Raw genomic sequence first — 23,577 nt, forward strand, 5'->3', positions numbered from 1 at the left:
ATAGGAAAACTGTAGGTTTAGGTTCGGTGTTTCTGGTTACCATACCAAAGAGAGAAACACTATCGTTTTTTGTTTTTTACACTATCGTTTTTATACAATTGATAAGACACAAGATAGAAGCATACCAATTATCCAGAAGAAATACTGCTTTCCTTAGAAGTTAGAGGTGAAAAATGTCTGTCCTAGATGACATTATTTTTAGAGAACTTTGGGAAAGGCAGATAGTTAAGGTCTTTAGTGTGTCCCTAGATACTTCTCTACTGTTGTTTCTAAAGTCACTTTCTTTTGTAAACCAATAAACTTCACGCTAAAGCTGAAACAAATTAGGTATAGCAGTTTGAAATTGAAAATTAAATTCTGTGATAAAATCTGATCTTTAGTATCTACAAGAATGCCCTAACATCCAAATAAGTAATACACTACTTCTTCATATTTTCTTCTTTGTTTTTAAAGTTAAGGTGCCAGCCAGGCCCTCCTATTTTTAATGGAAAAAGTGTGCTTACCTTGGTTGAAATTCAGTACCTTTGAACTGTAGGGGGAATGTAAGGAAGGGAAACATTTAGATAAGAAACTGAAAGACATTTCTACCTATTTTACCCAACTAAATGTTAGCTGAGCTGTTAGTTACCTGTGCTAGCAATTAAAAATCCTATTAGGTAACATCGATAAGGCACATGCTTGATTTCTCTCTCTCTCTCTCTCTCTCGGCTTACTCTCTGCTAGTAAAATAATTACAGCACTTTCTCTAAATCTTATGTTTGAATCTTATATATTGTTGATAAAGTATAGTTTGCCATACAAGATCTATGGCTTTTTGGTTCACTTTTGTCCTTTTTTTTTTTTTTTTTTTTTTTTTTGCTGTATTGTCTCTTCTTAGAGTAAAATAAATATAGATTTTGCCAGAGAAGCTGTTTCTGTGGACTATAGTAGTTGACATCTCTTTCCTTTGTTTCTTTTTCTTCCCTAGATAGGCTTTGCCACTTTGAGAAGATACTTTTTATTTTGCTTGACAAACTTCAGTGTTCCAGGTTCCAAGAATCAGTTTAATTCCTGTCTGCTATGTTCATTTTTGCTAGGGAATGGCAGTAGAAATGACCACTCTAGAGATATAAATGAAGTAACGAGTGATTAGAATGATTTTTAGAGTAATTGGAGCTGATTTTTTTATTGTTATTTTTTAATTTTGTTTTTTTGCTATTTTTTAAAAAAGATTTTGTAGATTCTTTATTTTAATACAGGCTTCTACTACATAGAGATTTTAAATGTTGTTATTTTACTAATATTCACAGAGTAGAAATAGGTGATTCCTGCTTCTGATTATGGTTAAGTAAGCTTTGTATTAAGATAGTTATATATATTAACTCAACCACAATGCCTCACTGCCTGTTCTTAGTAGTACTGCTTGGGATCAAGTTGTGGTAGCTAGAGGAACATTGAAGTTCATTTAGTCAGAACTTTAAGTATTTTTCCTATACTACTTCACCTTCTGCTTGAATGCTTCTAGCTCTGGAGAGCTCACTATATTTTAAAGCACCCTTTTCATTATTTTTGAATGCTAGTAAGTTCTTTATTACATCAGACTATAGTTTGTTTTGGTATAATATTCACAAACTTATCTGTTTAAATATTATTATATCCTAATTAAATATTGTTTTCCTCTAAATTTTCTATTTTCTAGTCTACAGAATCTTAATACTTCCAACCCTTCCCAAATTTGTTAGCATTCCCACCCTCTGAATATTCTCTGCCTTGGCATTGTTTTTTCTTAAATGAAGTAGCCCTGAAATTAGAAATAGTCCTTCCTTTTTGGATTAATTGATAGATGCATAGCAGTAGAGTCATTTTGTCTTTATCTGTATTCAGTATTTATTTTTTATTTTTATTTTTATTTTATTTTATTTTTTTAAGATTTTGTTTATTTATTCATGAGAGAGAGAGGCAGAGACACAGGCTGAGGGAGAAGCAGGCTCCATGCAGGGAGCCTGATGCGGGACTCGATCCCTGGACTCCAGGATCACGCCCTGGGCCAAAGGCAGGCGCTAAACCGCTGAGCCACCCAGGGATCCCCTGTATTCAGTATTTATGTAGCTTGAAATACATTAGCCTTTCACACATGGCTGCTTTGTTTTGTTTTGATTCGATTTTTTTCTTCAAATGTTTATTTAAATAACATATAGTATAATATTGATTTCAAGAATAGCATTTAGTGATTCATCACTTGCATAGAACACCCAGTGCTCATCATAACAAGTGCCCTCCTTAATACTGAACACCCATTTAGTCCATTCCCCCACACACCTCCCTCCATCAACCCTCAGTTAATGTTCTGTTTTTAGGTCTCTTACCATTTGCTTCCCTCTTTCTCTGTTTTTCCCCCGTTCCCATATATTCATCTGTTTTGTTTCCTGAATTCCACATAAGAGTGAAATCATCCAGTATTTGTCTTTCTGTGACTTATTTCACTTACCATAATATGCTCTAACTCCATCCATGTTGTTGTAAATGGCAAGATTTCATTCTTTTTCTTTATATATATATATATCTACTACATCTTTATCCCTTCATCAGCTGATGGACACTTGGACTCTTTCCATAATTTGGCTATTGTTGATTATGCTGCTATAAGTCTTGGGGTGCATATACCCCTTCAAATCTAGTAGTGCAATCATAGATAGTGGATCATAGGATAGTTCTATTTTTAACTTTTTGAGGCACCTTTATACTGTCTTCCAGAGTAGCTGCACCAGCTTGCATTCCACCAACAGTTAAGAGGGTTCCCTTTTTTCTGTATTCTGACTGACATATTGTTTTCTGTGTTGTTGATTTTAGACAATTGGCTACTTTGAGTAGTTCATTCAAGTTTGAGCTTGAGTGAAATGCCCTAGACTTTTTCATAGAAAAACCTTTTCAGGTACAGTTTTCTCCAAGCAACCTTACTTCACACTATCATATCAAATATTGTTTTGATTATTTTTAAGAAGTAGTCTTTATTAACTTGAGAATTGGTTTCATTTTTGGAAAATGGCTTTTCCTGCTGGCTTTTCTTTCTTTTTTTTTCCTGTGTGCAAACTATCAAAACCAAAGACAGAAGAGAAACCAAGTATTGACATGAATGTAGAGTAACTACAGCTTTCAAACACGGCTAATAGAAATGAAAATTGAGTTGAATATATGCATACTCTGATTAATGTAGGTCTTATTTGTAGGTATGTACTCAATAGAAATGTGTTCATATGTTCACCAAAAAATGTGTACAGAAATGTTCACAGTAGCATTTGTAATAGTCAAAACTGGAAATTACCTGAAGACTCATCAGTGGTAGAGATAGATTGTGATATGTTTTCACACCATTGGAATTCTAAAGTAACAAGAATGAATGACCAATAGCTATATGCAGTAATATGTCTGGATCTCACAGATATGACATTAAGTAAAAGAAGTCCAACACAAGAAAATGTCTATTAAGTTGTTAATCTGTTACTTTAGTTGTCAGAATGACGATGACACTTGATGGTGGGAGGTGGGGCTTGATTAGTGATTATAGGAGGGCTTCTGAGAGACTGGTAAAGTTGTTTTTGCTCTGCATACTGGCTGCTTTTGTTCTGTGAAAATTTGTTGAGCTGTATATTTAGAGCATATATATTTTTCTGATGTGTTATTTTACTTCCATGATTTTTTTTTTAAATAGAGAAAAAGTTCACAAATAATTGAATCCTCAGTTTTGTAAAATCTGCACCCATAGTTTTAAGAAGTATATGTTATTGACAAAGAATTGCCAAATTATTTTAATATAAATGTTTATAATAGGTTTTTGGAGAAAATTCTTTTGATTACCTTAATTTACTAGTTTTTCAGTATCATACAACATTACTTGTTTCTTTAAGCTTTGTTTCCTTGAGGGAGGGGATGGGGATTGGGAACTGAAAGTTGAGGATAGTGGTGGTTATAGGGCAAGGACATACTAATATTTTGCAGTCATTATTATTCTGAAAATTGAAAACACTATAATCTTGCCCTGTGATTTTTGGCTTTAATGAGGTTATTCTGAAAAGAAATAGATTTGATTCATATTATGAAAGGAAACACTGAAATCCAAACCATGAGAAGATTGTTCCTCAAAACTGACTTTCCAATAGATTCCACTTACAATGACTCACCATTTTATTTGGACCACTTTACCTCTTCTCAGGAAATGAGGAGATTAAGTGAGAATAATTTCCCATAAAAAAACTGAGTGGCCTAATAGGTAATGTTTAAATTTGGCTTTTTATGTAATGATTGTCTTTTATTTTTTTAATTTTACAGAAAACTGGGGGGGAAATTACAGGTTTCTTCAGCTATCTTTCATGTTTCTGAAATTTTATTAAAAAGAAATTTTAGTCTATGGATGTACAGAGTAGCCTTTAAAATTAGATGGTATGTTAACTAAGCACTGGCAAGAATGTGGAGCAACTGGCACTTGGGAATGTGGAATGGTATAACCATTCTGGAAAACAGTTTGGCATATTCTTATAAAGCTAAACATATCTTACCATCTGATTCAGCAGTCCCACTCTTGGGTATTTGTACTACAAAAATGAAAATTAAATTCACATAAAAAATACACAGTTATTCATAGTAGTTTTATTTGTGATAGCCAAAAGCTAGAAACAACCCACATTGTTCTTCAGTGGATGAATGAATAAACAATAAATAATCTGAGGTCCAGTCTATACAGTGGAATACTATTCAGTGTGCAGAGGAAGAAACTATTGTTACATGTAATGCCTGAGGAGAATTTCAAAGGCATACTGAGTAAGACAAGCCAGCCTCACAAGATTGCTTTCTGTATGACTCCCATTTATTTGACACAAGGCATCATACAACAAGGGACTGTTTAGGGTAATGGACCTGTTCTGCATCCTTATTGTGGTGGTGGTTACACATGTGTAAGAATTTATAGAATCATATACCAAAGGAAAAAGAATTATTTGTACTGTATGATAATTTTTAAAAAAATAGATGGTATGTGAAAACACAGAGTTGTTCATTTTAATGTGGTCCTGTGGCTTTTACACATTTTACATATTTATCTAACAGGAAGAAATAGTTGAAATTATTGAGAAGTCTAAGTGCTTCTAGAATCTTACGTTGTGTAGTTAAAGGCTATAGTTACTACATCTTTCTAGTTAGTAGAGAGATAGAAATGGAAGGAGAATGGCCTCTGTCGGGTTCAGGGTGTATAACTTTGTTTTCTTTAATGGCTTTTCTTTTTTTTTTTTTTTTAATTTTTATTTATTTATGATAGTCACAGAGAGATAGAGAGAGAGGCAGAGACACAGGCAGAGGGAGAAGCAGGCTCCATGCACCGGGAGCCCGACGTGGGATTCGATCCCGGGTCTCCAGGATCGCGCCCTGGGCCAAAGGCAGGCGCCAAACCGCTGCGCCACCCAGGGATCCCTTTAATGGCTTTTCACATTTTATTTTTCCTGTAATCAGTCTGTACAGTGAATGTACTCAGTGAATTACCTGATATGTTCAATACTTCATTATAAGATAGGCTTTGTGTTAGATGATTTTGCTCCATGGGAGGCTAATGTAAGTGTACTGAGCACATTTATGGTAGGCTAGGCTAAGCTATGATATTTTTGGTAGGTTAGGTGTATTAGATGCATTTCAACTTAGAATATTTTCAATTTATGAGTTTACTGGGATACAATTCCATTGTAAGTGGAAGGAGGTCTGTTTTTATATATATACATACACACACATGTAAATTGTTTGGAATGGGCAGCCCGGATGGCTCAGTGGTTTAGCGCCGCCTTCAGCCCAGGGCCTGATCCTGGAGACCCGGGATCGAGTCCTACGTCAGACTCCCTGCATGGAGCCTGCTTCTCCCTCTGCCTGTGTCTCTGCCTCTCTCCCTCTCTCTCTGTGTGTCTCTCATGAATAAATAAATGAAAATCTTTAAAAAATTAAAATAAGAAAAATAAATTGTAGTGAAATAAAATTAGAAATTGGATGGGAACTATGTTTTAATATTTCATAAGACATCTGTGTGTTGTTTTCATCTAATGGGAAATAAGGCCAAGTAACTCTTAAATAATGATTGAGTAGCCCCCTGGCTTATAGGAGATACAACAGTGAAGCAGCCAAAAGTTTCACTCCTTCCTTAAGCTTATATTGTCAGGCACTGGGGTGTGAAGGTAAGTAGTATTACATTTTGAGGACTTGATACCCATTCTCACTTGTTTTAAACATTGTAAGTTCTGTCAGATTGTAGAGCTTGAATCCAATGAAATTTTTGCCAGATTGATGAAGAATAATTATTTCTTCAATTCTACATATATTGTTCTCACTTCTATCATGAAAGTATAGTGGCTTTAGCATTCCAAAACTAATGAAGGATATGGTAATCATAATAATCCCATAGCTTTGCCAAATAGACTATATGTGACATTGTATTTATAATTTAATAGGTTTTGTCATGGTGGGTAGAGTAATAGTTACTTGGCTAAAAAGTATTCTCATAAAATGATATACTTAACAAATGCTACCAAATATTTAAGAAAATATTTGGTGAAATGTTTGGTTTATTATTAAAACAGGCTCTTTTTGTATTTTCCAGGAGAAATCTTAATTATTTTTCCAATGCTTATGCAGCTGCAGTTAGTGCTGTGGATCCTGACGCAGGAAATGGAGAACTTTGCATAAAGGTTCCATCAGAGTTATGGAAACACGTTGATGGTAAAATACAAAAAATGTATTGACTGTAAAATCATGTTAGACTCAGTGACTGAACTTTCACATGAAAATTAATGATGCCATAATTACAAATTAATAAGTTGAAATATACAGAAATTGGAAACTGTTTTTTCTTAAGGATTACTGGTTAATAGGAAAATAGCAATTAAGGGCTGTGACAAAAAACCTATTCACTGTTGTTTTTAAAGTTGATAGTTAAAAAAAGAATTGGATGGAATAATTTGTCAAGAATTAAGATTGCATGAGTGTCAAAGCAGTTTAGGATTATAGCATTTCATAGCAGGAAGAATCCTAAAAAATCACCTGGTTCAATTCCTTCCTTTTACAGAAGAGTAATCTGAAGTCCAGACAGTGAGTGAACTATTGAAGGTCACTGATTAGTAGTTGAGTCAATGCTAGAACATAGGGTTCTGTGGTCTGCACTTTTGAGCACACTCTTATTATATCTAAATCATTTTCTTTTGTATAAAGTCACAGCTATTATAATTACTATATATAACTTGCCTCCTTTGTTTAGCCTATAACCAGATGAAGAAGTAAAAAAACTTTTTTTTTTTTTTAATAGTTTGTATGTTTGGCCAGGGGTTTCTTGAGGGGGGTTGCCCAATTAGACGGCTATCGTTTCGTGTTCAGAAATTGGAGCTCGTACGGTTGTAGTGCTTTGAGGGAAATTAAAAAGAAACCTTTTAATTTTATGAAAGCAACATATATGCGTTAGGTAGATATCAAAGATAATATAATAAATAATGGATTATGTAAATTCCTAGGTAGCTTTTCCTACTCACTCCTACTCCTACTCCCTAAAGTCAACTAGGGTTAATAATCTGGGGGGCTTTTTAGGTCCTTATTTTTCAAGTTTTGCATTGGATTTAGTTTTGAATTTTTTTCTTTAGGCAGTGTAACATTATCAGAAATGTTGAGATGAGGATATGGCATGACCTGAGCCATATTTTGGGAGAATGTAGCTAGCAGTGCTAGAATTGAGTGGAAGTAAGGACATCAGTAGAGGTGGGCTCTTGAGTTAGTATAGGTGGAGAGAAGGTGAGAGCCTAAACTAGGGTAAGTGTAGTTTTTCACGTAAAACTGAGCTTCGATTCCCATTTTATGTTTAGTGTAAGTCTTTGCCCTTATTATATACACTGCTGTTACTTAATTATATATTTACATATCAATGTATGTATATTTATTTGTTGCAGAATTAAAGGTCCTAAAGATACACATCAATTTTTCTTTGGATCAGCCAAAAGGAGGTCTTCATTTTGTGGTACCCAGTGTTGAGGGAAGTATGGCAGAGAGAGGTGCTCATGTTTTCTCTTGTGGGTATCAAAATTCCACAAGGTAGATTACTCTTATATATTTCAGTTAATTTCCTTTTTCAGTTGCATTTTTTCTGTGTATACACAATACATGTGTTTAGTGTAAAATGAGAAGTATGAATTTGATCCTCAAATTTACCTCTTCTGAATCTGTTCCGCTAGTCGTTCCTCTTAGTTCTGTCTTCCCTTTTCTCTTTCCTTCTCAAAAAAGAGACTGTTCTAAAATCATCTCAATTCTTTATTTTTTAACTTTATACTGATGTAAAATAACATACAGAAAATTATACGAATTGTAAATAATAGTGAATTTTCACTAGTGAACAAACCTGTGTAATTCACATTCACATCAAGAAAAAGAACATTACCAGCATTGTAGATCCCCCCTCATACCCACTTCAATTCACTACTTGCCCACCTAATGTCCTCCTGCCCAAGGTTAACCACTATTCTGATTTCTAAAATAGCATAGCTTGACACCTGCTTTTGAACTTTATATAAATGGAAGTGTCTGCATTATGCTCTTGATGTCTTTTTCTGTTCAACACTATGGTAGTTAAGATTTACTTTCATTGTTGTGTATAATTGTAGTTTGTGTTCAAAGCTCAATAGCTCACTGTATGTTACTGAATTATGTGCATTCTTTTCAGATTGTTTTTAGTAATCCTCAGATTATTAACTCCTTCAAGTCAGGGATGATGTCTTAGACTTCTTTGTGTTGCAATATCAGATATATACCCTTGCAGGTAGTAAAATCTGATCTTGAAAGAAAGGGGAATAGAAATTTTATGTCTGGCTTTACTAGCATTATTTGGATTTATACAGTGCATCTAATCTCCAAAAACAATTTGGGATTAGATTCTGAATATTGTGTTTTTTAAAACTTTATTATAAGCTTTTTTAGTTTCCAGAAATGAATACTACATAAAAACTGACTAATGTGAATATTGCAAGTGAAAATAATTTTTAATTTAAAAATTCAAAGCTAGGAATTATCTCTTTTTTAAGGATTTGAACTGGCAGCATCATATGATATATTTTCTTAATATTGCCAAATAATATTTGGAGGAAATTTCTATCTTTAATTAGATTCTTTCAAGTTACACAGTGAAAAGCTCACTAGGGAAATACCTGAAATTTCTTTTTGCGCATATTCTACAAATGTTAGAATAACTTATAAGTAAGGGGAACAATGTAGGTTACATTTTCACTATATTTTTAATGCTGGTGATATTTTTTTCTAGATTTTGGTTCCCATGTGTTGATTCATACTCTGAATTATGTACATGGAAATTAGAATTTACAGTAGATGCCGCAATGGTGGCTGTTTCCAATGGAGATTTGGTGGAGACAGTCTATACCCATGATATGAGGAAGAAGACCTTTCATTACATGCTTACCATTCCAACAGCTGCATCAAATATCTCTTTGGCCATCGGACCTTTTGAAATACTTGTAGATCCCTATATGCACGAGGTAAGTCATAGCTTCATGTTCCTTTCTCCCCCCAGCCTTTCACTTCTAATAAAAGGAAGGATAGTAATGAAATACTGAGTTTTTCCTAACTCTTCTTTCAATTATCCAGAATATCACTAGAGAGAAAAGGATTCCTTATCTGATATATTTAATGATGTGAATTCATGAATGAATTCCTTTCAAAATGTTCATATATTAAAGTTTTAGATTTTTTTCAACAGAGAGCTTAGAGTTCCAAAGGAGTTTCAAGTGTACTTTGATTAGTATGAGTCCATATATGTAACTACTTTATGCTCATGTCGTTTTTTTGTTTGGCATATGTTTATGAATGTTATAGTCCCGTCTCTGGAATCTGAAATACTGCAATTTCAAAATTAAAGAACAAGATTTGTTCTCAGTTCAGCAAATAGAGAGGAAAAAAAGATAAGGCTGAAGCAGAGTTTAGAATTCTAGTCAACACTCTCATTAAGGCTTGTTGCAGTGTTCTTCTATCCCATATCATGCCAGAAATTGTATATTAATTGATAGACCAAGTACTGCTTTTAGGCCTCCCCAAGCATGAGACTTCTGGTGTTTAGGAAGTGATGTGTTAGTTATTGGCCCTTTCTACTTCTGTACCTATTTATTTATTTATTTATTTATTTTTGTTCTACTTCTGTACCTATTTAAAGTAACATTTAAATAAGTCTCTTTTTATTTACTCCTGTCCCTAACATTTTTAATTTTAGATTTTTATTTCTTAGTATAAAGCTAAGATATATTTGACCATGAATGTTTCAACAGTATTTCTTTGTGTAAGCAAAAATTGAGGGTGATTAGGTTTAGACTGTCAGTAAGCTCCTCAGTCTGTTCTTATATTTGTCTTCCTGAAATTGACAAGATTTATAAAATCACTGGTGGAAAAGATTCAGGATATTTTATGAATGGTTTTGCTTTTGCTGGCTTGACAGTGACTCTTAAAAATATATTCACTGATAAAATTGGCAGTGAATTTTATTATCTTTGGTAAATGGTCAGCTTAAAATCAACATTTGATTAGTACCTACTTAGTATTTTGGAATAATTTTTTCCCCCTCTCCAAGCCATTGGATAAGAGAAAGGTAAATGATAGTTAAGAAGTATTTTTCTTGAATACTTAGAGCCTACTTAGTCTTTCTCAGTCTCAAATAGTTTTTAGTGCATTATCAGATTGTCTGTCATGTATGTTTTTCTAAAAGTGAATCTTTTTTTTTTTCATGAATAGTATTTTGATTTTTGTGTACCCCAGAAGAGTGCTAATTATGATGCAGTTTGGACCCTTGACCATTCATTAATCATACATAGATCCTCATTCACTCATGTATATTAGTCTTTAATCTGTTTTAACACTGTTAGAAGAATAATTTTTATCATACATTAAAAACTTTCCTTGACTCCACAATCCTGCAGTAATCAGAACTCTGTAGTATGACTTTCAGGATATTCTAGGATTTGTCCCTAATTTTCCTTTCTAGCTTTTTTTCTCTATTACTTTCCTGTTGGTTTGTTGTATTCAATAGTTACTTAGATTGTCCTGACCATACCATATATCTTTCTATCTTTGACTTTGAGGTGTCCTCTTTACCTCTTCATTCCGATCAAACTTCTGTCCAATTCAAAAAGATTAGCTCATATTTAATCTCCATCAATGTTGATACCATTGATTTGGCACAGAATAATAACATAGGAGGAGGTGGTACATGATATTTTAGTGACCATGTCCAAGGTGGGACATGTAGTACTATGACAAGTGCAGTATTCACTAGGTTAGCTATATGTGAATCAAAGGTGGGTTTGCAATAAGCCTGGAAAATTTAAATCTTTGCTTTGTATGCTTATGCAGAAGACATTTTAATTTCAAACTGAAGTTGTATTTTTATTGGATCTAAGCATTTCACAGACTTAAAATCCATCATGAGTTTAATTTTCAAGTACAGTGAATATGATACTTTTTTTGTAAACATAGTCAATAAAAGTAATCACTAATTTCACACTAGTATTTTACCTCATTGCTGTTAAACGGATTTATATGAAGTTTTCCTTACAATTGAGATAGGAAATTTAAAATACTAAAGGTAGCATTTTCATTTAGTGATCTTCTGCCCTTTTTATTTTCAGGTTACTCATTTCTGTTTACCTCAACTTCTTCCATTGCTTAAACATACTACGTCATATCTTCATGAAGTTTTTGAATTTTATGAAGAAATTCTTACATGCCGATACCCTTACTCCTGTTTTAAAACTGTATTCATTGATGAGGCTTATGTTGAAGTGGCTGCTTATGCTTCCATGAGCATTTTTAGGTTGGTATTTCTTAAGATTGGAAATGACCAAATGAGGGTAATGATCTGAAGATAGGTTATTTAGTCTCTTCTGTCTATGCACTAAAAAATCATACAGGTTATATATTGGTTGTCTCATGGATTTTTTTCCTAGCATCTTTAAAAGTTTACTGATGTCAGAAATCTCTTTGCCAATTATAAAAGAGAGAAAACTTAATTTTTTTTCTTTCTTATCCTGCCTTACCTTCACCCCTTCTTTCTTTCTTTCCTTGGAAAGTTCCAGATTTATAAAATATATGTGTTAGGTTCAATCATTTTATCCTTTCTGGGCCTAAATTTTCTCATGTGTAAAGGGGAATAATAATAATAATACTGCCCCTGTGTTCTCTGGAGTGTGTTACCAAAATCATATGGGTCAATGTGTTTGAAAGAAAAAAATGGAGCTCAAAAAATTAATAAGGGTGACTGCCTGGCTCACATGTGACTCTTGATTTTGAAGTTGTGAGTTCAGCCCTGCGTTGGGTATAGACCTTACTTTAAAAAAAAAATAATAATAATAGTTATTATTGGAAAAAGGGTTTTGAAATTAGAAGAGCTCTTCATAGGAGGATCAGTGAATGATGAACATATCCATTTCTGGCTAATAATTCCTCTTCCCCCCAGAAAAAGATACTTACATTTTTCATGGAATTCAGTGGGAAACATTTAGTCCTTGTTTTAAGCAAAAGTTAATGAAGATTATGGATTTCATCTAAATTTTGAAAAGATGTGAAAGCTTTTGGAAGAATATTTCGTTTTTTCTCTTTTATGTCTAACTTGAATTTTATTTTAAAAGTGTGGTTATTTTATTTTGACTGAATCATTGTTTGTTTCTTGGTTATAATTAACTGTTTCTTCTCTTAAATTCCAGCACAAATCTATTACATAGTGCTATGATTATAGATGAGACACCTCTGACTAGAAGGTGTTTAGCCCAGTCCTTGGCACAGCAGTTTTTTGGATGTTTCATATCCAGAATGTCTTGGTGAGTGATTTCATAGTTTATAGCTACTGAGAAAAAGAATTAGGAAAGTTTTTGTGTGTGTTTTTTTTTAATTTTCCTGTATTTTCTTTTCTCTATATATATTTAGAGAAAAATAATGATTATAAATGTCATCCCAAATTTTTGGCTATCAATTCAATATAGTTCTATAATTTTTAAAAGTTTTGACAGCAACAGTTTCTTAGAAAATTAAATGAATACTATACATATAAGGCCTTGAATGTGTAGAAAACTAGTTAAAATTCTAATGTCAATGTTCATTGTAAGTGGTAATATTCCAAATCATGAATAAAGCAAAATAACAGTCTTCTACAATAGTGATAATGATGTAGGGATTTTCTGGTAGTGTTTTAACTTTGTACTAATATCCTTGAAAGAAGTAAGAGATAAGAACACTTAATTGTTTTGATTGACTTGAGGAATTCAAAGAAATACATGGAACTTCCCTTAGGATTATAATTTTTTTTGTGATCACTGTATGCTAGGCATAGTACATGACTATCAGTTGGTTTCTTTTTCTTTTTTGTTGACAGAGGGCAAGTCCTCTTGAATTGTGTAATTCTTCCATAATAACATAGTTTCAGTGAAGAATAGTGCCTGGAATATAGTAGGCAAAATGTTTGAATAAATGAATGAGTGGATAAGTATATGAATGAATACATGATTGAATGGTATTAATCCCCTTTCCTCTTGAGAAACCAAAAATAAGGGACTCCTGGGTGGCTCAGCGGTTGAGCGTTTGCCTTCAGCTCAGGGCGTGATCCTGGAGTTCCGGTATCGAGTCCCACATCGGGCTTCTTGCATGGAGCCTGCTTCTCCCTCTGCCAGTGTCTCTGCCTCTCTCTCTCTCTCTCTCTCTCTCTCTGTCTCTTATGAATAAATAAAATCTTTTTAAAAAAGAGAGAGAAACCAAAAATAAGTAATAGAAGTTTAGGTCTTGGAATCCCATTGATAATTATGCATGGGATTGGCAAATGTGAACCTTAAAAATAAGCCAGTGCAGTCCTTACTTTGAGTAAGTATTTCCTTGGAGGCAGACAATTATGGACTCAAGTTGGCCAAGAAGGAAAAGGTACGAACATAGTTAACATTACTTGAAATAAGGCTGGGAAGCAGATGTGAGGAAGGCATAATGAATGGATAAGTAGAACTCAGTGGGAGGAAGTGGTTAAACAGAATATTTTGTTTAAAAACTTTTAATTATTTTTTCATTTTTTTAAGAATGCACAAAAGGACACACTATAACTTGTTCTGTTCTCTTCATTCTTATCCAAAAAATTTTTATGATTAAAAGAATATATTTTGACTTCTTGCATAGGTCTGATGAATGGGTATTGAAAGGAATTTCCGGCTATATTTATGGACTTTGGATGAAAAAAACTTTTGGTGTTAATGAATACCGCCATTGGATTAAAGAGGTAAAAACAGCCAGATCTATTACTTATTTAGAAGTCAACAAGACATGTTAGTGTTCTCCTGATTTGCAAATCACTTCTCCTTTCCTTTTCATAATTGTAAAATACTGTCACATCCAAGTACCTAATTTTTCCCATCAAAATAAAAATCACTTTACTGAGAAAGATGAATGGTCTGTTTTATCTAGTGTTGACTTCCAAGGAGTTTTTTGCTAAGCAAGAGAGTATTTAAGCTCCTTCAATGTCAAATTAGTTGTCAGATATATCCAAGCTCCTTGTAGTATTCGTTTGTAATGTAATTCCGCGCTTCCTAAATTTGTTTAGACATAGAGCCTAGCTTCTGGAGTCAAATTGCTTTTCAGTTTACCACATATATTTATAAGCTTTATGACTTTGGTTAATCTTTTAAGTCTCATCTTTAATAAAAAGAGTAAATGGGGATTGTGAGACTTCACGTGTAATGTGCATGGTGCCTTGTACATAGTAAGTGCTTATCATGCTGGCTAGCCCTTCAGTGCATTTATGTTTTCTGTCAGTGTCACATTGGCCAAATTAATTAAAGATTTGGCCCTATTATTTAAAGATTCGGCCAAAAAGAAAAAAATCAACTGTGTTTTGCCTAGCCCATTCTGTTCATGTACATATACATTTTACTCATCTTGTGCTTAACTCCTTCCTTCTCAGGTGCAAAAATTTCAACCTTTAATATCTTTATGAAATAGAACCCTCCATCTTCCCCTTTTCTCATTTTATGTATCTTTATCATCCAAACCTAAACTCAAGTAAGCCAAAAGGTAATTATAAAGGCTTTCAAACATCTAGGACCATAAAAGAATTCATATATCCAAACTAGAAGAGTCCATTCTTCATTTCAGAAACTATTAATTAAGGGAAAAAAATAACATATAGCACTTGCAAGATTTCAGGAACTATCATAAACATTTTATAACTATTAACTGTATTAATCTACCTAACTACCCTGTTGTTATGCTGATTATATGAGGATTAGGTGAAGAAACTGAGGCACAGAGAGGTTAAATTATTTGGCCAAAGTTACACAGCTAGTAAGTAGTAGAGCCAGAACCCAAACCTGGCTTTTAACCACTACATTGTTATTTTTACCACTTCTGTATATTGCTTATATGTTATTTAAACGGGCCACGAGTTTCTAACATAGTTCTGTTGTCTTTTGTTTTTCACTTAACTTTTTTTTCCACTTTGATCTATGTCATATTAGAGAAGACTGAAGAAGTTTTAAAATAGTAGATCCCTGACATAATTTTACCTCCATTTCTTTTTATTTGTCTAAATCTTCCACCAGAAACAAAACACAGAAAAGAAACAAATGAACTTGGAACACAGATCAGAGAGGTTGGGAAGAGCCATTAAGGAAACATCGGCAGGCTGCTGGCCAGCCCTGGAGTCACAAAGGAGAGAAGGCTTTTTGGCACTATTATTGAGCCAGCTGTGTAGTCTGCTTTGTTTATAAGAACATAAACTACTTTACAAATACATTTAATGTATTATAAGACATTTAAATTTTGATTCCAGGAAATCAGAAATCACAATTCAGTTCTAAAATTTGGCATGTAAAATAATTTTCACGGACTCCTCTATTTTTATATTTTTTAGGAGCTAGACAAAATAGTGGCGTATGAACTAAAAACTGGTGGAGTTTTACTACATCCCATATTTGGTGGCGGAAAAGAGAAGGATAAGTAAGTTTGTTGTTCAGAGGTGATATAAACCTTGTGTTATGGGTTCCATCTTTCAGGATTATTTGGGATGTGTATGGAGACCCATACAAGCCAAAACAATAGTACGTAATAATATCAAAGCCACAAATACCGGTAACACTCTCATTACTCTTTTCCTTACTTTACTATTTTTACTACATGTGGTGGCTGCAGATGTATTTAAACAGTAAAGAAAGACTAAAAAAGTAGAAGGATTTCCTCTTTTCCATGTAAATTTGCAGATGCTACTATATATATTGTTCTTAGAAAAGTTTAAAAATAATGGGAACAAGTATTTTGCTTATGGACCACTGATTATTTTTTTAAATCTAAGTAGATAATTTCAGTTTCAGGACATCATACCTATAACTGTTTATCTGAATGGTCACCTACCTAGACACTTAATTAGTCTCTGCTTTTTCCCTTCTTTCTTTTATATCCCTCCCTCTCTACCTACCCTCTCTTCTTTCTTTCCCTTTCTCTCTTTCGTTGTGTAGCAAGTCCCTGTAAGGAAGACAGCCACTTAGAGCAAAATAGTGTTATTATCAGGAAATCTTGTTTGTTCTAGTGCCCATGGATTCCCTAAGAGAATATGGATTGAAGTGGATGGGAAAACTTTTCTGTATTTTCACTAACCATTAGCTGATGTTTTATATTTTCCTTAATTATAAATGTAGGCAACAGACAATGCTGTGACTTTGTCAACAGTAGAAATTATAGATCTTTCCTGTCACATTATAATCGTTAGCAGATATTTTGAAATACTCTGCACTTACCGCCACCTCAGTTTTACTATAATAGACCACTGCCAGGTCTTGTTATTCAATGCATGAATAAACTAGCACATATATTGGTATATCATAATTTTTAAATATTTTTATAGCTGCATTTCATTATAATTGGTTTTCTTTGTAATTCTGTGCATTTTATTTTGTGCATATGAAAGCAATTTCTCAAAAGGGACCCATAGGATTAACTGGGCTGCCCAAGTGTCTAAAAGCACCACAGAGTTAAGAAACTTGAAGTTATTTAACTGGTAGCCTTTTCTTTGTTGTAACATGGTTACCAAGATGAGAGTAAGTTTGGGGAACAGCATAGAAATTTGGAGTTAGACAAACTTTGGATTCTTGTTGTTATTTTTGTGATTTGAGAAAATTGTATAACCTTTCTGTGTATGTGTTTGGATGTATAAAATGACAGTCCATCTTAACCTGGGTTAGTTGTATTACTTGAGGTCAGGTTTCATAAATGTTAGTTCCTTTCACTTTCTTCTTCTGACTGCTGTATGGCAGTTTCCCAGCATATAATTAGAGCATTACAATGGTATATAAATATTATTTACACTAAATGCTTTTACTTTGGTTCTGTCCATTTATTTAGCTCTTGTATGTTTAATTTTTAAAGGGAAAAAAAAAAGGTCTGGAAGTAATATACCTCCTTCCCACCAGTTCCTCTTTTTGGAGATAACTCTGAGTATAAATTTGGTATATTGTTTCCAGACCTTGTGTGTGTGTGTGTGTGTCTTTATGTCTTTATGTATGGCATTACCAAATGTAGTTCAGTCATACACATATGACTATATAAATATGAAATTGGTAAATACTTTAAATTTCCATATGCCATTTTTTTAAAGATTTTATTTATTGGGATCCCTGGGTGGCGCAGCGGTTTGGCGCCTGCCTTTGGCCCAGGGCGCGATCCTGGAGACTCAGGATCGAATCCCACGTCAGGCTCCCGGTGCATGGAGCCTGCTTCTCCCTCTGCCTATGTCTCTGCCTCTCTCTCTCTCTCACTGTGTGCCTATCATAAATAAATAAAATTAAATTAAAAAAAAAAAGATTTTATTTATTTACTTGAGAGAGTGAGCGAGAGCAAGAGAGAGAAAGCACCCGTACATACTAGTAGGAGGAGGGGCAGAAGGAGAGGGAGAGCAGGCTCTCTGCTGAGATGGGAGCCCAGTGCAGGGCTCCATCCTGGGACTCCAGGATCATGACATGAGCCGAAAGCAGACGCTTAACCGACTGAGCCACCCAGGTGCCCCCATGTTTTTAAGGAAGTGTAATGACTACTCTTACACATTGATTGTGAGAGTATAATTTGGTACAGTGATTTTTGAAGGGTTATTTTATGTAATTTTCAGATTCAGTAGTTTTATTTCTAGCTGTGTTGTCATATAGATATTTTACTTCTAGACATTTGTGATACAGAAATACTTGTGCATATGTAAAGACATTCACTATAACATTGTTTAAAATAGTGAAAAATTTTAAACACCTTAAATGCTATATATGTCATAATTTTTTTTTTACCAGACTGTACCTTTTTTTAATCTGTTGATCTCTTTCATCATTTCAAAATTTAAAATTTTTACATAGTTTGGCCTTTGTCCTCTGGAATTTATATTTATTTATTTATTTAAGATTTTTCCCACCCTAGAATTAGGACAAGAAAATTTTTCCTTCTTTTCTTCTAGTATTTTTATATATTTTTTGATATATAATACATCTGGTATGTTTTTTGTGTGTGCATATATGGTTTAACCTTGGGATATTAATTAGAATTACATTAATTGTAATTATAATGATGAATTTAGAGAGCACTAAAATATTAACACTATTCTTATCTAGCATGTTGGCATGTGTTTTTATTAAAGTTTTCCCTTAGGTTTTTTATGAAACTTCATAATTTTCTTCCAGTTAAATTTCTTTTTAGAAGTTTCCTAGTCATGTTGGTCTCATGCTATCAAATCATTGAGTTATATTGTCATGAAATTTATTGTTTATTTAATATTCAAATTTGTTATATTAAGCATAGCTGTTTATGTTTTTAGTCCAGCATCTCATCTACACTTTTCAATAAAGCATCCACATACGCTTTCCTGGGAATACTACACTATGTTTCAGTGTAAAGCTCACCTTGTGATGAGATTGATTGAAAATAGGATCAGTATGGAATTCATGCTACAGGTAAGTATTAAACTTAGGGACTTAACAGTTGTAAAGAAAGACGCGCTCTGTATGTGTATAATCTGAATGCTGTTTGGTAGGAGTCAGAGCATCTGAATTTATAGCAGGAATTCTGTTAGTAATTACCTGTTTGCTCACTAAGTAACTTGTGCTTTTTTCTCCTTAGATGTAGAATGAGTATCATTACTTCACTCATGTAATACTGGATTGTCATGGATATAAAATTAGAATGTGAGGATGAAACTAAAACCTATTTATACATATGATTTTGTGTTCACTAATTGAAATATTGAGGATGGGTGCCACTTAGACTGTTTTTAATAGAAAACAAACCTACCTAAAAGATGTTTATTTTTGCTACTATTAAATTCTGCCATATATTTTAACAAGTTTTGGTGTAAGTAGTTAAGATTTAGTAGTTGAGGTAGTAGAAATAAATGTGTTATAAATGTTTGGCTATTTTTTTTTTCCCATTGCCAATATTCTTACAGGTGAATGAAAAATAACTTTTTAGTAATTTTTTTAAGCATTTTATGATTGCCTTAAAATTAAATTTCTTTACTCTTTCTTTTACCTTACCTTTAGAGTGGAGAAATTTTAAATGAGAGACAGTCCATAAAGAAACTTTGTAAAGTTGTGTAAATCTTAATGAATGTCCTCAACTTGCTAAATAAAGTTTAGTTTCTTTGTAAAGCTCATGGTACAATAAATTATAGGTGTTATATATTACTATTATAATCCCTAAGAATACTGTTCATTGTTTTTGTCTAAGACATATTAAAGTTGAATTACGTTTTGAGGAGGAATAGTTTTATAGTCTGGCTGCTTAAATCTTTACATGCTTTTAATGGTAATAGTCTTTAACTAGTTCTACCTATATAGTTAGATGTGAAATTATTGAAATTATTATCTTTGTAATTAACTGTAGTAAAGTCATAATGTAAAATGGGTTAATACAGAATTGAAAACAATGTATTTTATGTTATATAAACTTATTTAGTAAGACATTTTCATCCTTACAGGTTTTTAATAAACTGTTAAGTTTGGCTAGTACTGCTTCATCACAGAAGTTCCAGTCACATATGTGGAGTCAGATGTTGGTTTCCACATCTGGGTTTTTGAAATCCATCTCAAATGTCTCTGGCAAAGACATCCAGCCTTTAATAAAGCAGTGGGTGTATCCTTTTCAGTAGCAGTTCAACAAGGAGGGAAAGGGAATAAGATTATATGTGTCAGGGGAAGGAGGAAGAAGAAAGAGTTGGGAGACCAAAGTAGAACTATTTAAATTTCTAAATAGTAGTAGAAATAACCATGAACTGTAAATCATTTCTGCTAAGGTGCCTATTAATCACTGAGATAGAGACACACATACATATGTACACACAGACTTATGCTTGTAAAATTTAGTGTATTTTGAATTGCTTTTTAGTGTGTGACTATAGCAGTAGTCTTGATGGTAGGGGAGGTAAATAGTCCACCAGACAGGCCTGCAGGATTACTTTTAAGATGCAGTGGTATGGTAGTTTTTAGATGTGGTTAGAGCTTGGCACAACTTAAGTGGTATCTGGGAACTTTTCAGTTTTTACATTTTTCATATCAAAGCACTATTATATTAATAACCCAGTAGAGTGGTTTTGCTTCTTAAAAAACATAAATCTGTTAATGTCTCAGAAATTTTGTTTAAATCTGGGGAAACATTTTTCACAAAAATTTTGAATACTTTGCCACCTGGTTTACCCTGAAGTGTGTTCTCAAGCCTTGAGCTGGTGAAAATGAGTTTGAAAGTTATTACCTACTATAACGAGTCATTTATTTTGTTTAGCACGTATTCATTTCAGTATGCAAAAATTCCTTTACAATTCTTCAGAGATCAGAGTGGAGTGGTAAAGTTTTATGGGAGTTTTGCATTTAACAGAAAACGAAATGTCTTGGAATTGGAAATAAAACAAGATTATACATCCCCTGGAACTCAGAAATACGTGGTAAGATTTTTTTCTAGATTGGCCTTTTGTATTGCTTTCTTCCCAGTTCAATATGGGAAGGGCTTATGGGTGGAGAGCTGGTTAGAAGTTTCATAATGAGGTTTTGTTTGCAAAGGTCAAAATTGAGAAAACATCGAGTGTCAATGATGGGTCAATGAAGAGGTCATGACAAAGATTTCAGAGAACACAGATTATCGCAGTTCTTCTTTCCTTTGGTACCAGCTACTTCTCTGTGTCTCTAGATATATATATTGTATAGTAGTATTTTATATCTTGAAATACTTACCTATATACCTAAGAATACATTTATGGTATTTTTCTAGCATTGTTTTTGAACACGGTTTCTTTTTAAAGGGACCACTTAAAGTGACAGTGCAGGAGTTAGATGGATCCTTCAATCATACATTGCAAATTGAAGAAAACAGCCTTAAACATGATATTCCCTGTCATTCCAAAAGCAGAAGGTAGGCATTGAATCATAACTTTAAACTGAAATTGATAATTAAATTGTAAGTCTCACAGATTAAAATGCCAAAATAGAAATCCTAATATATACCTAAGTTTTCAAGTAAAAAACATGTTATCTGGTATCTTTTTTTCTTTCATTCTACTTTAAGTTGATGTTACTAAACAGTCTTTATTTGCTTTCTGTTCTTGACAGCATTTTTTATTTTTTGAATTAATTTAAAAATCTAGGTTTAAGAATCTTTATTTTGTTAGGGTCAGGGGGAGGTGGAATACAAATTTAATTTTTTGGAACCAGGAACAATATAAGGCAAATTACTTATGTTTGTCTTTATTAGTTTCATTGGATTAATATCTATAGTAAATATTGGGGCAGTGATCATTGAATAAAAAGGAAGGAGCTGAATACATATGTCATGAAAAGCCCCTGCATTTTCTTTAGTGTGTCTTTCTCCCTTTTGTCTGTATTATCATGCCCTTACAGAACATTCCTTTATTTTTTTTATTTTTAAGTAATCTGTATACCCAATATGGGGCTCGAACTCACAACCCCAAGATCAAGAGTTGCATGCCCTTCTGACTGAGCCAGCCAGATGCCTCTTAAGAAACATTCTTGATGTCTTTCAAAAGGCACATTATCATTTTCCTTAAAAAATGTTCAGCCAAAAAAACAAAATATTCAGCCATTCATCTTCTACGTAATACATTTTTTCTTTACCACTGTTGTTTAATTCAGCCATTAGCATGTATTCTGAATAGTGAGAGATGGGCACATTTTTGTGCTTTGCTGGAGGATTGTATAGTAATATAAAAACTTCAGAAATAGAAATTATACACTCATAACTACCTTGAGGTCCTGTCAGACAGATGAGGATGTCAGTTGATTTTGATGGCCTTCAGAAACTTGATTCTGAAATCTCCCTGAAGCCATTTTTTCTCTTCAAAAATTCTTAGTTCAGACTTAAATTTCCCTTTTCCTTTTGTTCTGTCTGCCTTAGAAATTGGGAACATCTAATCACTACCCTTTCCATAACATTTCCTCAAGTTTCCTATGTTTTAGTTTTCTTAAAGGATTTCTTTGTTGATAGATTGATCTTCTGTATATAAAATTGCAGCTTACCAGTTCTTGGAAGTACATACATGTTTTAACCTGACATTTAGTTACATATTTTTGCTTTTTGTTAAACTTTGATCAGGAAGACATTTCAGTATTGTGTACTTCATTCCCTTCAGCTTCAAAATAGATTGTGTTTAAATTCCATTACACTCATTATCCCTTCTTCTTCCTTAAACTGTCTTAGAATGTTGCCTGAAATTTTTATTTTAAACTTCAGCTGTTCTTTATCTCCTTTCAGAACTGGAAATGTCACAGCTTGTAAACTTAACTTTTCTCTAAATGTAGGAATAAGAAGAAAAAAATTCCATTGATGAATGGAGAAGAAGTTGACATGGACCTTTCTGCAATGGAGTAAGTTAGTTGAGTTTAAGGATATGGTATTTGATGCCTTCTCATCTGTCTTGTTATGCACATCTAAAAGTATGTAAATATGTTGAAATTGCTGCTTTTAAAACTTTTGAAAGTCCATAGAAATCCAGTGTTTCTCAAACTATAATGTGCATGTCAGTCACTTACAGATCTTAAAATGCAGTTTCTAATCTAGTACTTCACCAGTGGGTCCTGATAGTCTGTATTTCTAGGGAGTGGTCAGGTGATACAGACTCTTTTTGTCTTTGGACAAGACTTTAGGGCACTTTCAGTCTCCCTGTGTTTTCCAAATACAATTTAAATGCCACTGTTCTGAATTTTATGTGGTAATATTCACTGATTGGCAGTGTTTCATTTTTAAATATAATATAGCTCAAACTTCATTTTGCTCATTCATATTGTCTGTGTATTTTTTTTTTATAAAACATCTATAATTATTTACTAACTTGGTTGCCAAATATTACTGCTGTTTACATACCATTTATATACTTTTTCCATATCAAATGTCTTGCCTGTAATAACCACCCACTAGTATTTGGTGAATTAAAGTAGTATTTCAGGTAGTGTTCTTTTGATGGAAGTGTTGACATAGACTAGATATTTTAAACTGTGCTTGTTACTTTGAGAAGTATAGGAGGATAAATTCATGATA

At 33.1% G+C, this 23,577-nt stretch overlaps 1 protein-coding gene across 5 annotated transcripts in view; it reads left to right on the plus strand.

The window, feature by feature from the left end:
• TAF2 (TATA-box binding protein associated factor 2) overlaps positions 1-23,577 on the plus strand; it is a 92,793-nt gene that overhangs the window by 12,108 nt on the left and 57,108 nt on the right. For 3 of the 5 annotated variants that reach the window (XM_025993387.2, XM_025993388.2, XM_025993389.2), the window contains exons 4-15: positions 6,608-6,726; positions 7,941-8,082; positions 9,302-9,533; positions 11,670-11,854; positions 12,744-12,857; positions 14,194-14,293; positions 15,923-16,008; positions 18,857-18,992; positions 20,015-20,169; positions 20,860-20,974; positions 21,329-21,438; positions 22,842-22,907. In XM_025993387.2, coding sequence (XP_025849172.1) covers positions 6,608-6,726; positions 7,941-8,082; positions 9,302-9,533; positions 11,670-11,854; positions 12,744-12,857; positions 14,194-14,293; positions 15,923-16,008; positions 18,857-18,992; positions 20,015-20,169; positions 20,860-20,974; positions 21,329-21,438; positions 22,842-22,907 — 1,560 coding nt within the window. Of the gene's footprint in view, positions 1-6,587; positions 6,727-7,940; positions 8,083-9,301; positions 9,534-11,669; positions 11,855-12,743; positions 12,858-14,193; positions 14,294-15,922; positions 16,009-18,856; positions 18,993-20,014; positions 20,170-20,859; positions 20,975-21,328; positions 21,439-22,841; positions 22,908-23,577 lie in introns of all 5 variants that reach the window. The other 2 variants (XM_072734008.1, XM_072734009.1) reach the window with 1 other exon arrangement.

The sequence above is a fragment of the Vulpes vulpes genome, chromosome 13, assembly GCF_048418805.1.
Source record: "Vulpes vulpes isolate BD-2025 chromosome 13, VulVul3, whole genome shotgun sequence".
Classification (NCBI taxonomy): domain Eukaryota; kingdom Metazoa; phylum Chordata; class Mammalia; order Carnivora; family Canidae; genus Vulpes; species Vulpes vulpes.